Source organism: Palaemon carinicauda, chromosome 20, assembly GCF_036898095.1.
Source record: "Palaemon carinicauda isolate YSFRI2023 chromosome 20, ASM3689809v2, whole genome shotgun sequence".
NCBI classification, from domain to species: domain Eukaryota; kingdom Metazoa; phylum Arthropoda; class Malacostraca; order Decapoda; family Palaemonidae; genus Palaemon; species Palaemon carinicauda.
Genome location: NC_090744.1, coordinates 42214578 through 42231636, shown reverse-complemented (window position 1 = coordinate 42231636; position 17059 = coordinate 42214578). Strand labels below are relative to the sequence as shown.

Below are 17059 nucleotides of genomic sequence, written 5' to 3'. Positions count from 1 at the left end.
TCCGAAGAGGGGCTCCTGCAGTTGCCCAGCCCCTTGAGCGAAACTGCAGGTGCAACCGCTCAGCACCAAGAGCATAGTCACACGAAAAAAAGGCAAGAGAAGAACCCCCCAAAAGGGGAAAAAACTCAAGCCTGGACAGGAAAAACTTCCCTCGGAAGGAAAGTTACCCACCCAAGGAGGCAAGCCTCCTGAGAGTTCTAAAATGAACTGGAGAGCTGTCAATCGTCACGGGAGTACTTCCAGTAGAAGGAGACACGCCCCTGACGAAAATCCAAAGGGGAGGCAGCAACAGCCGAATCCCCAGGCCTCAACAAGACAGCTCACACCGTTGCCATATTACAGAAACGAACTAGATCGGTGACTGTATAAAAAAAAAAAAAGCTCCGAAGAGGAATCCCGAGGGAAAGGAAAACAAGAATTACACAACAGGCACGTGCCCTCACAACCACTTACACTCACGGAAGGAGAGCTGTAACCAAAACAGAATTATAACAATTATAATTATGAAACTATGTAATTATGTAATTTAAAAATGAATGAACACTAAAAAAAGAACGAAAACCCCGAAAGGAATCGTTCCACAAAGCTGAAAAATTAACAAATACAATTAGATTCATAAACTAATTGAGACAAAACGTACGGCGTAGCAACCCCCCCACACGGGAAGGAAGCTAAAAAAAGGCGTAGTAAACGTAGTAAAAGGGTGAACGACCTCAAGAGAGAGAGAGAGAAAGACCGAAGTCAAACTCGATCACAACCCATAAAATTACGCCGTGGTGGCCTAACTGCCGAGGGCTCCACGGAGATATCGTACACTACACACACAACTCTGAAAAGGAAACTTACTGATTTCTATACTCAAATATATATACAAACATGAAAAAATGTTTACCTATATATTGAGTAAAAGAAAAGTAAGTGATTAAGTAAAGACAAAACAAACAATGGCTGCCAAGCGAGGACAAAGACAGAGACGTCTGTCCCAGTCCGAGCCAAAAGTGAAAGTGAGCTTCACCGGTGTGTGAGGGGGGGAGGGGTAGCTAGCTACCACTCCCCTACCCCCCCCCCCCCCCCCCCGCTAACTAGCGCGGGGGTAATACACCCTCGTTAAATTCTAATGGCTCGCCATTTCAGCTACGCTAAAAGGTAAACCCAATGTAAATAGCGTGGTTTGTATTTCGGTTACGGAACAAAGTAAAAATACAATAACAAAAATGTGGAACCTTAGCTTTGGAGTGAGGCGATGTCCGAGAGCGAAGTGGCAGGACAATAGAGAAGGATGACAGACGGCAGAAAACATAAACACCTAACTTTACAAAACATTAATAAATGGCAGAAAACATTAACCCTTAATTTTAGGAAAACATCAACAAATAGCAGAAAATATTAACACTACAATAAACTTGAAATTAAATTATTTTTTCTTTTTTGCCTTTTTCTAATTTTGTATTTTTTCTTACAGTACTTTACGTTTTGTATCTTCTAAATTTAATCATATATTTTCTTCATCACTGCCACTTTTCTCTCGTTTTGGATCACTTTGAGCTTCCTCTTGACCTACAAGTACCAAAGGCCTGTTTCAACCATATTCCTTCGCAATCACACTTAACCGCATGCCAGCCCCATATTTCTTGATTATTCCCATCTTTGTCTGCATAGAAAGCATCATCCTCTACTTTCCCTGCACATCATCAACTTTCTTGGGACCCATGGCTAATTTAGTAAAGTAACGTAATATCCCAATACGATACAGTACTATAGTCCCGAAAGTGAAATCACAAACAGAAAAATCAATGCTTACGATAGCGCTGCCGAAAAAAAATGGCCCATTAACGCCAATGCGTAGATGCATGATGGGATACAATACAGTAGGTGCTGACCACTAGGAGAGCAGGACTTTATGGCTGTAACTAACATCTGAGTAGAGAGATAACCAATGGGAGCGCGAGAGGATGGTGGTGAGTTTACGAGTGGCGGCACAGGAATTTTAAAATCACCCTTGTAGACGGTCGGGCTCTCGTACCATACCTCCTTTCATCGCACGAAACATTTTTCGCAATATGAGTCTTAAAAGGGAAGAGTTGAATCTGTGTATGTGCGTGCGCTTATATATGGATATCTATCTCTATATACAGCAGTCATTTTTGATGGATCACATCCACTACTAAGTGAAGTCTTTTTAACAGGAGAATATGTGCCGCTATTCTGCCCTGACTTTCCACCTATCATTAACTGCTTCGTTAAAGATTTCAACACCTTTCAGCTCTGCTGAAGACATTCCTAATTTTAAAAGACATAAGATTTGTATACACACAGGAACAAATAGAAGAGAAGGATAACTCATGTACATTATCAATCCCATAAAAAGAAATTTTGCCCAATTAGAACACTAAATTATGCTATTTTGTTTACCTCAAAAACATCAAGTAAATATATAACCTACCTGTGCTAGCTGCAAAAGTCTTTGAAATGTGTCTGGGGAAGGCAATTGAGTAGTGCTTCCATAATATACAAGTAGGGTTGCGAGTGCTTCTCGAAGTTCTGCCAGGTGGTGGGTAAGCCAGTTGTGCGGCCCGTGAGTAGGTAGGTGTGGTCCATGAGTCTGAACAGTAGGAGGGACCATTCGTGAACACAACATTACTTGCTTGACCAAGCTATCACCAAGGGTTCCATCCTTATCAACAACATCGTGCATAAAATCACGAAAAAGGCCCTGTAATATAGCATTCAATGACAAAAAATTAGAAAGTACATTACAGCATCTGAAACAAAACTAACAAAACCAAATACTTTCACAAATTAATCTAGATATAAACTGTGAAGAAAGTACAGAGAAATATTTATATTAAAGTGCTCAGGAGTTAAATTATAATTACTAATCTCTTTGGAATGAACAAGTTTTAAGAAAATAACATAACCATGAATTTACGTTCATATTACTTCACTAATGGGTACAGAAATTACTTCACTAACATAGTCTTTACAAACAATATACTGTATTACAATTTTCAATAAGCTAACTGAAATGGATAGCATTATGCTGGGTTGCCTTGAAGTTGCTCCATTAATGTCTGTACTGACTAGACTGTAATCTGACTCACAGATTTCACTGTACTGTATTAAAAAATGTACAATATTACCTGGTATGGATGATTTGGATTAGCTGTATTGGCAACTATGTGTCTCAAGCAACGTAAGAGATGAAGACGATCTGCCAAATAGAAGTTCCAAAGCAGTGCTAAAAAAGTCTCTTCATCACGCTGATTACCAAGAATTTCTGATAATGAGGCTTCTCCTCGAAAATCATTTAGTAAAAACAGCTTCAGTATCTCCCAGCTTTGAGATGCAGTAAGATTCTGGAAAAAAAAAAATTGGAACATACAAATCTATGACAATAAAGGTTCAAATGTACCAAATGCGCACACATGAGCAAGACATAACTAGCATATTATAAAGTATTTGTGTCAGTATTTTTTTCTGGGTAAATTTTACGCTTTTGGGATATTCAGTTTTCATCTCTGATACTTTATGTACCCTTCAGCATACAGTAATTAGAGCATAAAAATTCTAAATATATACACATGCAAAGAAATACGAAAAAGATGCTTTAGAGAGGCCAGCAGAAAACATCTAAATACAGTAGGGTCCTGTCCTAATACAGTATATGCATATTCGAATTGTGCGATTCTCCATTTATGTGATCGCTAGTTCTCAAAAAAAAAAAAAAAAAAAAAAAAATTCTGTATGATGATGATCTATAGAGACGTTCAAAGTCTGAGTCTAGCGCTACAATGAATAAGGGTTTGTGTGAAAAAAAAAAACTATAATTATTTGTATATTAGGAAAAATACCTATTACTTTCAAAATTATCAATGTTAGTTATTTCTCACACTATTTTTGTTAAGCCTTAAGCAACCCCAAAAAATAACTTAATCTCTTTTCGTTTATCTAAACAGATGATTGGGTGCTATTATAGTATGCTATCTACCGTCGAATTTCTACTATAATATGGTATATACCACAAAGTATGTTATCTACCGTCAATGTTAATCCTCCTGTTTGATGAGGATCATCAAACAGATTACTTATCACCAGTATGTTATCCTCATTGGACTTTAATGATAGTTTAATAATATTTATTGGCAGGACAACATGGTTGCATAATTATAAGCAGTTTGTAGGGAAACTTTTATTACAAATTATTCAAGGCTCATCATACAACAATGTTACAAGTTATTCAAATGAAAAATTGAATATTACAAAACTGAAAGAAAATAATCTATGAAAAATTTCATTCAAAAATTTATGCTACTACTGCTTATAAACATATCTTACATCATTCAAGAAAGCAGGAAATACATCGTCGCATTTTCTCAGAACTTTCCAACAGTAATGATCTAAATGGGTGGTGATCTTCTTTATTAGAGGCGGATTAGCAAGTAGACCGTATCCTTAGGGACTGACGGTATCATACTATAGTCAGAAAGGGGTGGTAGATAGCATACTATAATAGTACCGATAATTGTAACAATACCCTACCCAGAGTAGGGAGTCAAGTAGAAGTGTGAGAGAATAACTGTTACAAACATTTGAATACAGGAGCAACAATGCCAACTAGTATTGGAGTAATGTTTCATAATGATGCACCTGTTTACTTTGCTGGTCACACTATAACTGGCTATGCCCAAGTAATATGTGATAAATCCAAATCTTGTTGAGAGTAGTGGTGCCCTGAACCCAGCCAGGATTAAATTTATTGTAGGGTTGGATTGTCAAAAAAAGAGAGTGGGTGTAGTTATCCCTCACTAAAAAATTATCATGGCTGGTTCTGATTCACCAAAAACCATACAGTATACCCAATATAAATAGTGGAAGGTTTGTATTTGCGCTGGAACAAACTGAATATACTGTATGGTACACATTCTCCTATCCATAAATGCAATACTGTACAGTAATCTGAATTTCTAAAATTCCAAGCTACAGGTCAAGAGTCATTTCCCATGATTATTAAAACTTCTCACAAAATACAGTATAGAAGTAGTATTATTCACATACCAGCAGAGGGAATATTTTCTTGACAAACTCCTTTTCATTTGGCTTGATATCAGCAGACTTAGCCCAGTCCTCATAATGGCTCCCACTTGGTTTTTCATAAGCACACAAACCTAGCCGCAAATGCTGAGTTGCTAGCTGAAGCTCTTCCCCAACAACTTCATCTGATGGCAAAATGTAGGTGCCACATATAACACCCCATAAAGCCTTGCCACTGTAAATAGAAAGATTTGTTAATTCCAAAATAAATGTATTATCATCATTATCACTAGCTAAGCTACAACCCTAGTTGGAAAAGCAGGATGCAATAATTAATCTACAATTACCCGTAACAAGGAGTAAAATCATCTTTAACACACCTCCATGACCAACAAGACACATAAATAAAAAATCTTCAATAAAAATGGGTGATCATGAAAGGCTACAGTACTTCCAACTACAGTATATGCATGTATAGAGGCAGCCATATTGATATAAATGGACCTAGTAAAATGATCAGGTAAGAAACTCTAACTTATGCTGTGCTTAGATTAAAATTCAACAAATTTCAAGAGACATTTTTATTTTTCAAAGAAATACCTATTCAGGTCCTTTAAAAAGGAATATATCTTCAGTAGTGAAGGAATGACCATTGATTTGTTAACAAGATAGTTGGTAAACAACATGTGGCTTGTGAGGGAAGCCTCGACCACCTGCCTTTCACTTTTGTCCTTAGCCCTAGGACTGAATGGGAGGGTGAAGGTGGAAAATATAAAATCTTTAATGCAATTTGTATTTTTGGTAGCCGTTGAAACCTGGGTCCTTTAACTAAAATTACTTCAGTATGAGCTAGAATCAGTTGCTGAAACAGATAACGAGCAGTTATCTAAGTGGAGAGGGAGCAAGGCGTTAAGCTCCACCCAATCACCCAGTCAACTTATCATTGACTTTTGATACTATGGCCTAAGGGTGGTTTGAGTAGGTAAGTTATATTAAAGGACTCAGGTTTATGACTGAAAAAACACCTTTTGAAAGGTAAACAAATACACGAATACGACCTAACCTAAAGTTCCCCACCTAACCTAACCTAGGAGCCGATTCCTTAGCTAACCCTAAGACTTGGTCTCAACCCTGTGTTTTCTTCCCAATCTGCTTCACTCCTGGTAAGGTAACATAAATCATAATTTTTCATAATTCATAAAACTAACTTCAAAATGTATTTCAGACAACAATAAACAACATTTCCTCAATAAATCATTTAAATTTGACAAGTAATAAAAAAGTTTACGACTGTCCCAATCAACTGAACAGACCCCAAAGAAATAAACAAGCAGCATGTTACAGGTGCAAATTATTGACTTTAAATGGGATTAGTATTGGTGCAAGTGGACAATATTTGACAATACGGTTATTTTAGAAGAAAACGGATATTTTTCTATAAGAAAAGTTTTTTTACTATAAAATGACCCGACCAGAAGTATAAAAACTTAAATTTTACCAGGAGGATATAACAGTGGGGGGCATAGCTTCTCCCAATGGGTACGGACAAAATATGTTAGTTAAGATTAGGTGGGGATGCCTAGATTAGATTGTATTTATGTTAGTTTCCCCTGTGAAGCATATTTTTGGAGCCTTTGTAAATCAGCGGCCAGTTCATCCCATGAGAATTAAAGATGGACATCAACTAACCTAAACTTTCCCCCCTAACCTAAGCTACAAGCCATGTCCTTACCTACCTGCCTACCTAACGGGGGGCGTTACCCCTTTACACTGCCGTATTGTAAGTTAAGTCATAATAATACATACAGGTGGCTGCTATCATACATACACCCCATATTTTTAATGTGAATGTTTTTTTTGTTTTGGGCGTATTTTAACCTAAAAACTACATTTGTATAGGTATTGCCATGAAAATCGTTTTTTAAGGATTATTGGATACTTACGTAATTTTACCTTTCGAGCACAATTACTTTATACAACAATTCTTAACCGATACTTTACTATATTTCCTTCTAAATACTGACTTCCTATATTACTGGCCTTAAATGAGCCTTATTAAGTTATATAAAATAGAATGTTAGGGTATACCAGGGTATAACACCCATAGCCTATGCTATGCTACTAAACTGAATGGTGTAATCAATTCCGTAGGCTACCGGTAGCCTTGCCAAATGCTAAGTGAGTCTACATTTAACAGTTCAAAAATAGTCTTGGGCAGATTAATGTTATATTACCTGACAATCTCTAAAGATTCCATTCCATCTGCTTGTGTTTGGCACGTGATACTATATATTCCCACAGGTCACAGTTAGATATGTCACCACCTTGCCGCCATCAGCTACAACTTAAACCAATCTAAACGTAAACAATGTAGTAGTAGTTTTCAATGAGCGCACACGTCACTTAACGGCTCTTTCAGCTTTTACATTCAATGGTAAATTTTGTAATTCATGATAGATGAGCTTTCCTATGACTTTTTTTCAGATAGATTTTACCAAAAGAGGAACATATTTCCTTCAAAAATTCTAATAATTTGATTATTGTACAAACTGTTCTTTAATCTAAGCTGACATGTATCAATAGGTCTACCAGGGGGTCATGATCATGTGAACATCACATAAAGAATCTTTTATCTACACACATGACCGGGATTAACGACAGAAAATGTCTTCTTGGTAATTTGATTGTATTAGTATTCATTATATATCTCTTCACCAAGAGAAATTTTTGGCAGATATTACTGAAACTAGATGTCTTTAAGGGGATTGTAGATCTTAACCTTATTGTTTTTTTTTCTTTTTTTGCTAGACTTTGTATTTATTACTTTAGAGACATTCTATTAATATTATGTTGTTGCGAAAGTGATAGAAAGGAGCCGAAATCTGTCTGCGAACATAATTATCAAGCGAATATCACTATCAAATGTTAATCAGTATGTTAGGCAATTTTATGCACTCCTGATATTTCCTGCAATCAACACTTTTATTTTCAAGCTATCTTTTATCACCTAACATGATGCTGATGATGATGATGATGTTTTTCTTAGCGGAACATCTTTTATTTCACAATAACATCATTGGAAATTGCCTCTCTCGCCCTTGGTTTATTGTAGCTGTTCAACATTTGCATAAAGTCACCTGTTTCTCATTTTTTTTTTATTAATCTCACATATATCAATGGTTCTAGCTTTTGCAAAAACAAAATATTTATGAAGAGTATTAATTAACTTTTTTATTAATTTCAAATTCTTGCCCTACAGAGACTTTCTTATTTTTCATCTCTTTTCATTTGAAATTTCTAGATTGCACAATACTTTTTTTTCGTTTTGCACTTCCAATGTTCGAACCTCAAAACATATATATATATATATATATATATATATATATATATATATATATATATATATATATATATATATATATATATATATATATATAATCGTGACATACTTATTATGAAACAAAAAGATAATCACCAATTGATTGAATAGGAAGCTAACATAAACTATATTTGAACTCCCTTTGTGGTATATCGAGAAATATGCCGAAAGTACATTACTCCATTTAGTTAGCGCATGATTAATGCCTTATACAGAAAAAAAAAAACAGTAGACCTACTTGACATTGTGTACATTTTTAGGAGCATCGATGTATTTTCATTCAAAATATTCACAATTCACATTTTAACCGTGTGGTTTTAGCACAAGAGGTCATTCGAAGAGTTTTATAATATCTTATTTATAATCACACGATAACAAAATTTTCTCTGAAGAGTTCAAACAATATTTAAATCTATAAAAGGGGTGCCTCAAGGCAGTGTACTAGGTCCTCTCCTGTTTGAAATTTACACGATTGAACTGGTAAATATACTTGAAACACGCTGATGATACACAATTCTATTTCCCAATAGAATCAGTTGACGAAACTAAAAGAAAGATACATGAAATAATGAATGACATTAAGGCTTGGATGTTAACAAAAAAGCTCAAGCTCAATGAAGATAAAAGTGAATGTATTATTTTTGGAAATGAAAAAGATATAAAAAGAATTGAATGCTTACAAAGAATTGAAATAGGTCAATCGATCATTGACCTAAAGAAATTGTCAGAAATCTTGGAGTAATCATGGATGATAGACTGACAATGAATGAACATATAAATAATATGGTAAGAAATTGTAACTATCATATTAGAAACATAGCATTTGTTAGTAAATACTTAGATGAAAAATCTATGGCCATACTCAGTAATCACCAGATATTTTCAAGAATTGATTACTGCAACTCACTGTTCTATGGCTTTCCAAACTATCAGCTGAAGAAAATTCAGAGAGTACAAAACAGAGCCGCTAGATTAATAAAAGGACTACACAATAAGGAAAGTGTTACCCCTGCACTAATTAAATTACACTGGCTGCCGGTAAAAGCGAGAATTGAGTACAAGCTACTCTTACTAACGTTTAAGATACTGAACCAAAATATCTAAAAGAATGCCTGAACAAACTAGAACTAGAAACAAATGTTAACAAAAGACACATGAGTGAACAAACATAGGCTACCTGAACCAAGAACAAATAGTGAATTTGGTGAAAGGGCTTTTAGCTACTGTGCGCCTAGACATTATAATAAACTGCCAACTGAAATGAAGGACCTAAAAGGAGCAATTGAATTTAAGAAGAAACTAAAGACATTACTGTTCACAAGATCATATGATTTGGAAGATGCTACAATCAAAGAATTGTATAAGTTATAATGAAAATGTTTCGTTAGATGATTAATATGGACCCATCCGAGAAGCAGTTCACTCGACTTCAGTGGAGGGTTGGATTTAAACCAAAAACAAGTAAACAAGTAAGAAAAAAAGGCCTTGGTGTGCAGCTTCATGCAGTAACCAGCGGAAAAAACCCTCCCTAATGAAAATTTTATATGTTTGTTTTATATCATAATTTCTCAATACTGTTATTCTAACAGTGTAGACTCTCCTATTCTTTTTTTCACAGTTTTTTAAAGATTTTTTCACTTTCCTCGAACTACAAAACCCAATATAATGCCATAGGATTTATCAATGTCCATATTACTGATCATTTGAATTGGGATTAAAAAGAAATATATGTAAAAACCGTTAGTTTTGACATGCGAATTTATATAAAACATTTATAGCATTAGTGATATAATCAAAGACAATAGGATATAACCCTAACGTCAATACATAATATGAAAATCATGTTTTATAGAATAGGATTGTATGAAGTATGGTAAAGTATGCTAATATTGGCCACAGATCCTCTTTTAAGGAATCAAATTCTATCTTTGCTCTAAACAAATACAAATTTTGTTTCATCTATAGCGTACCTCGCACAAGTCTTGTTTACAAAAAGACCCAAAAAGTTTAAACATAATTTTCGTAAAGATCTGTGCCCTTTAGAGAAGAATCCTTCACAACGTAAGTAATTACTGCAAGGTTTTTCATGCTTTGATATTTCTTATTTAAGGTTTATAATAAAGTGACGAATGGCCATTCCACCCACTTAAAGGGCCTGAAATTGATGTTCATATTCCGATCAGCTGGTTATGCAATTGACCAACAGCTGATTGCTAGACCTGCATTTGGTACTTGACTTCCGACATAAATTTTAGGCTAAAACCCTCAGGATCAGAACAACTCCAAACGAAATTCTATAGCACAGTAAGTTTTCTTTATGTTATTTTAACTTATTGGTGTAGGTTGACTTATTGTCGTAGTTTAAACCCCCAAATAAGATAAGGATTACTAGTTACTTCATTTGTAGTAGCTACCTTATACTACTTTATGGCCTTGATAGTGTTGCGGAAGGTGGTCTACTTACTTTACTTTATTTTAAGGGCTGTTCCCTTGGTCTTGTCACACATGTAAATCCTGTCCCCCAAAGGACGTACAAGGTTTTTGTTGCCATATATATATTTAGGTATTTAGTGTATCACATTGCGTATTTGGCATTAATGGTCAAATCCACGTTACCAAAGCATTTGAAGAGCAAGAAAGAGAGCCTTTGTCTAACAATGGACAGTAACACATGCAGAGAACGCTATCTAACCTAAATTTCCTCACCTAACCTAACCTACAAGCACCTACTTGCCTAACGGGAGGCTAACACCCCCCTCGCGACCCCCATGGATTGCCATAGCCATAGGGTTGAAATTAGAGGAATTATGGGGCATGGATGTCATCAAACATACACCCCCAAAGAAAGTCTTCAGTTTCTTCTCGAAAACCTTAATATCTTCAAGTCTTTCAGATGTCTACTGGGAGCTTATATGATATTGGGAATGCATTTTTGAAAGCTCTAGACCATTCAGTGGAGGTATGTCTTGGCTCTAACAACTTTAAACCATCTATAACTATTCTCACATCGACAAAATTTGTTGTTAGTTATTTTTGGGCTCAAGCCATGGCGTCCTGATGGAAGGATCCTTTTTGGTAGCTTCCTTGGGTAATCACTACTAGGATTTTCCCAGAGAATTAAACCACAGGTTATCACAGAATTCTAACTTCTGGAGCGAGTATCCTAAGGGTTTCCCCTTAAGACATCGTGTATCAACAGGGGACACGCATGTATAAACGTGCCACATAGCTATCTGCACCCCATATAGAGTTAACGCTTCAATATGGCGGACAGGGAGTGGCTGGGAGCTGAGCCGCAGCCAATCTAGATGTGGCGATATCGGTACTCGCGATGTAAACAGACGGACGCCATTGCTTTTGATGACGTCACGTCCGTCCTCATTCCTTTTGCTAGTAGCTCGCTCGATTGGACGTGTTTTTCCCTTTGTGCGACTTTATCTGCTTGCATCCTCGCCATGTCTCAACCTTCAGCTTCACCTTCTTCTGGAAAGTTGAGTACAAAGGTTTAAGTATTGTTTAAATAAGCTCTGACCTTAAAGTAAATCTTACTTTTCGAGATATTTGCATATTTGTGGCAGAGCTTTGCCAGACCGGTCAGCGCCATTTTATGACGCTGCTGTTGCTTGCATGCCTTATTTAGTTAGCCGCAACAGCCTTACCGGTATATAAATCACTAATCAGTGCTATTAGTTATTTAGTCTTCATAGCTAGGAACTTTTATCGTGTTTTTGACGCTTTAGTTAGGGTCTTCGCTGACCCCATACCAGTAGGCTTTGATTAGCCCCTAGGCCAGTGAGCCTATACCAGTGTTAATGCATGATATTTCAGTGATCCTAGTGTTAGTTATGAAGATTTTGGCATTATTTTACAATACCATTGACAGTGATGCAAGTGTTTTTTCGCCTTCAGGGACCATATAGGGGGTAGGTTATCTTGAGTGCCTTGTTAACCTTACCTTATGATAGGTCCCCTATATGCTCTCTTCATCCCCAGCCCTGGGCTTCCCTCTGGTAATCTTGTACCCTATTACATGTGATAGGACAAGACTCCTCAGAGTACTGTATCGCCTCCCCACCTAAGGGAATGACCCCTCCCTTAGTGTTGCGGGCCTTAAAGGTAGGACCACCTCCTTTAAGCTGAATCGGTCCTTGACCTTTTCCTTGCGATACGTCTTCTCCCTTCCTTGATTAGGGTCTAACAACCCTAATCCAGGTTAGGTTGGGAGGGCTGGTTTATGTACCTTGCTGAAATATACGCGTGCACCGTTTTTTCAGTTGGTCCACCTACTATAGGTTAGGGTGAGCATCTCCCTTCCTAGGTGGCCGCTCTGGTGCATAACCCATCCTTTCTTATATGAAGACCCTTTTCCCCCCCCAACCTATCTCTTGCCTAGCCTAACCTACCAGTAGGTTAGGCTTCATATGTCCCCTGTCCTACACTCCACCCTAGGCTGGAGTGCTGGACCCCATGGTGCTCCCAGTGTTGTCCGCTCTGATACATAGACCTTCCATAGTGCTATGGAGTCAGTTATCATTTGGTCGACATGAAGAGTCTCCACCCCTTCTTTGGGTACACCCTGTCCTCTCTTGGACTGCCTTAGCCCCCGGCCCTTGCGGCTCCTGCTTAGGATGATAGATTCACCTCTATCATGGTGGTACTTTTTCCAGAGGTGTCTTGACTAGGCTAATACAGCCTTGCCATCCCACCTCCATCTTTGGTGCTTGTCCCTTGCCGCCTCTACCCCGGCATTACCGCCGCTACGGGTGACTTCCTTATCCTTGCCGCCTTCCCCCGAGTGCCAGGGGATCGCCGCCGGCCGCTGGCTTACCGCCGTGGCCTCTCCATTCCCTCATAGCCTCGGCACACTGCCGACCCCTCCCGGAGTGCCGGCACTAGCAGCCGGCCCCCGGCCCCGGCTATGCTCCCTTATCCTTACCCTTTCACCCTCCGACTGCCTCCGGCTGCCGGAACCGCCGCTCCTTGCCGGCGGCCGCCGCTGCCGGCTGCCGCCACCCTGGCTTCTTTTGACCATAGTATGATCATTCTTGAATGCCAGAAACTCTGCTCGAGCGGCTTCCGGCGTGCCGGGGGTAGGCCGGACCCGTCCGGAGGCGGCAAGATGCCTTGCACCCCTTCTCTCAGCTATCTTTACTAGCGATAGCTCCTAAAAACCGCACCTAGACGGTTTGTTAACGCAGACAAACTGGTACGGAATCGTACACTTTGTTCAGTTTTCACTCTGTCTTCTTGCGTGTTTCATCTTTCCAGCACGCTACGTGTAATTGGCACGTCTGGTTGCCGGAACCTTACTAGGATCTCATGATCCCCAGACTTCTTGATAAGATTTCAAGCCTAGTCTATAATATGGTTATTCTAGATGGAATTCCCATTATCAAGACACCTTCCATGGAGGCCTACGGCCACCTGGGACTGTCTGATGCTACGGCAACCAGCCGGGCGGGTTACACGGGGCATGCGTCTGTCTCCTTTCACCCACCCTTCTGTGCATCACAATTAACTTATGTTAATATTAACTTGTTAATAATTAACTTTATATACGAGCCATATTATGACTCTACAATACTCATCGTCTCTTTCCTTTACAGGAGGAGTACGTCAAGTGTGACCACGACTTCTGCGCGGTCCGTCGGCCACACTTCTATGGACACACGGCGTGTAGGACACACGCCCCTTGTGCTCACAAGAGAGGGGATCTCAAGTACTGGGGCCCCACCACCTGTTCGGTCTGCCAAGAATGCTTACAGAAAGCATTCTATGATCCTCCCTCAGCGGAGATTCGGGACACTGCTCGGGACAACCTATGCAAGTGGGTACGTGGCTTTCAAAAGAACGCCACTGGACCATACCTAGCCACAGAAGAAATGAGGTCTTTGCTGTTCCCAAAGGCCTCACCAGACTCAGTGGTCCCAGTCGAACAGATCCCCGTAGTCCAGATTACAGTGGAACCTGATACTGTCATGGCTCAGTCCATGAATGATTGTCACCTGGATTCAGAACATGATGAACACATGTCAGAGATCTCGGAGGACACCGAGAAAACCCTTATGGCCCAGGGTGAAGGGGAGGATGATGAAGAAGAGGACCGGGTAGTATATACCGAGTCCGATAAGGAGGATGCCCCTCCCTCCATCCCCCCTCCTACTCCTACACCGACGGAAGTGTCTCTCCCGTCTACGTCCTCCACCACGACTCCTCTACCTACGGCACAGGATATGATTCGGCTCATTGAATCCGTGATGGAGCAGAAGCTCCAAGAAACTCACAAGATCATTCGGTCGATGGGAGGTTCCAAGGAATCTCGCAAAATCTCCATCAAGGACCTCCCCGCATGCTCGAGCGACAATCCGTGGCGATTCGCCGAGCATATGGTCATCGCTGACGACAAGAACTTCGTCAGCGATAAGATCGGTTCCATACCCCTGGAAGAAGTGGAGTTCTTCCCCCGCTTTGAGGCGTATCCGGACTGTTACGTCCGTCTACGTTCAGAACCATCCTCAAAGGAAGAGACCGAACTGAAGGAGAAAATAGTGTTCGATCTCTCGAAGGCCCAGGCTATGCTTGCCAAAGCGCTTAAGAGCAGAGGCTTTACCTGCTCTGGACTTCCGGCTCTGAGCAAGAAGTACCCCACCTACGTTGCGCCCGATGAAGTGGTGATACCCTTCACGGAAAAGGCCTTCGCTGCCTGCCTTAAGGCTGTAGAAGAAGGGAAATCCTGCCCTGCATTGGAGGAATGCAGACCTTTCTCCGCAGCCACCCCGCCCGACACCAAACACTGGAAGGATGTGCAACACACCTTCGTGGTGGGCAAACTAGATCCTGACGTTGCTGGACGCCAGTTTAATGAGGACCTCCCCAAGCTAAACGAACACCTCCTTCGTAGGGAACAGGAAACGAAGGAGAGGCTGGCAGCATCTCTCACTCTCCAGGTCCAGATGGACGTAATGGCTGGTGACACCAGAGTCCCTGACCATTACATGGTCCTTGCCAAATTTCATATGGCAACCTTAGTCAAGGATCTGTACCACTTCATGCGAGCTCGTAGAGCCTGCAGAGAATTCGTGTTCTCCAGTGCCACTGTCAGACACGAACCCCGGAAACTGATTGCCTCCAACATCTGGGGCAAGTACCTCTTCCCGTCTGATCTAGTGAAAGAGATCACAGACAAGGCCGCATCTGAGAACAGGAACCTTCTCAACAAATGGGGCATGTCTAGGAAGAGAAAGCCCTCTCAGGATGACGGTCCTCAGCCTAAGAGGAAGCAGTCGAAGCATAGACCCCAGCAACGTCAGCACAGACGTCAGTTTCCGGCACCCGCTACTCCCCAAGTGGCCGCTCAGCCGCCACAGACCTTTCAGTTGGTCCCACAGCCGGTTTTGTCCTCATCACCGGCCTTCAACCCCGCCTTCGAGCAGCACTCCACTACCTTTCGTCCCAAGGGTAGAAGCTCAAGCAGGGGTTCCAGCAGAGATTCCTCTCGCCGGCCCTCCAGAGGCAGAGGAGGACAGGGAGCTAGCGGCCGAGGCAGCAAGTCCTCGGGACCCCAGAAGCAATGAAGTGCTTCCGGTGGGAGGAAGACTCCGCCACTTCCAGGATCGCTGGACCTTCGACTCCTGGGCACACAGCATCATCAAGAAAGGTCTGGGCTGGAGCTGGGCGCAACCACCCCCAACCTTCCAGCAATTCTTCCAACGTTCAACCCCCCTCCTGGAAGAATATGTGCTAGACCTCTTGAACAAGAAGGTGATAAGAAGGGTGAAGTCCACAAGGTTCCAAGGGAGACAGTTTTGTGTTCCCAAGAAAGACTCAGACAGACTCAGAGTCATTCTGGACTTATCCCCCCTCAACGTATTCATATCGAACAACAAGTTCAAGATGCTGACTCTTCAACAGATCAGAACCCTCCTGCCTCGAGGGTCTTTCACGGTCTCGATAGACCTGGCGGACGCATACTGGCACATACCAATGAACCATCACGCTTCCTCCTACCTAGGATTCCGACTCCAACGGAAAAGCTATGCCTTCCGGGCCATGCCCTTCGGACTCAACGTGGCCCCTCGGATATTCACAAAGCTAGCGGACGCAGTAGTACAACAGCTCCGCATCCGAAACGTCCAGGTGATGGCCTACCTCGACGACTGGCTAGTGTGGGCGCCCTCGCCCGAGGATTGTATAGAATCCTGCAGAAAAGTTACCCAGTTTCTCGAACACCTGGGATTCCAGATAAACGCGAAAAAGTCTCGCCTATCTCCAGCTCAGAAGTTCCAATGGTTAGGCATCCACTGGAATCTTCAGTCACACCGCCTTTCCATTCCAGCAAAGAAAAGGAAGGAAATAGCAGGGTCTGTCAAGCGACTGTTAAAATCCAAACGGATCTCGAGACGCCAGCAGGAACAAGTTCTAGGCTCTCTACAGTTCGCCTCGATCACAAACCCAGTGCTTCGTGCACAGCTAAAGGATACAGCGGGAGTCTGGAGACGTTCCGCATCCATCGCTCGAAGAGACCTCAAGAGACGGCTCCCAAGCAGACTTCGACTTCTTCTAAAGCCGTGGTCAGAAGCGAGGGCCCTAAAAAGGTCCCTTCCTCTCCAACACCCACCTCCATCTCTCAACATCCATACGGACGCTTCG

The 17059-nt window shown here is 40.9% G+C and overlaps 2 protein-coding genes across 4 annotated transcripts in view; one reads left to right on the top strand and one right to left on the bottom strand.

Moving 5' to 3' along the window:
- LOC137660303 (nucleoporin NUP188-like) overlaps positions 1-7424 on the bottom strand; it is a 163798-nt gene extending 156374 nt beyond the window's left edge. Inside the window, exons 1-4 of the mRNA XM_068395097.1 lie at positions 7266-7424; positions 5056-5266; positions 3141-3356; positions 2444-2713 (exon numbers count right to left, since the gene is read on the bottom strand). Coding sequence (XP_068251198.1) covers positions 2444-2713; positions 3141-3356; positions 5056-5266; positions 7266-7288 — 720 coding nt within the window. The 5' untranslated portion in view covers positions 7289-7424. The remainder of the gene's footprint in view (positions 1-2443; positions 2714-3140; positions 3357-5055; positions 5267-7265) is intronic.
- Positions 7425-10367: 2943 nt separating this feature from the next.
- Positions 10368-17059, top strand: part of Coq8 (ubiquinone biosynthesis protein COQ8, mitochondrial) — a 129176-nt gene continuing 122484 nt past the window's right edge. Inside the window, exons 1-2 of one of the 3 annotated variants that reach the window (XM_068395090.1) lie at positions 10378-10471; positions 10594-10714. The gene's annotated coding sequence lies outside the window, so the exon portion shown is untranslated. Of the gene's footprint in view, positions 10472-10562; positions 10715-17059 lie in introns of all 3 variants that reach the window. The other 2 variants (XM_068395091.1, XM_068395089.1) reach the window with 2 other exon arrangements.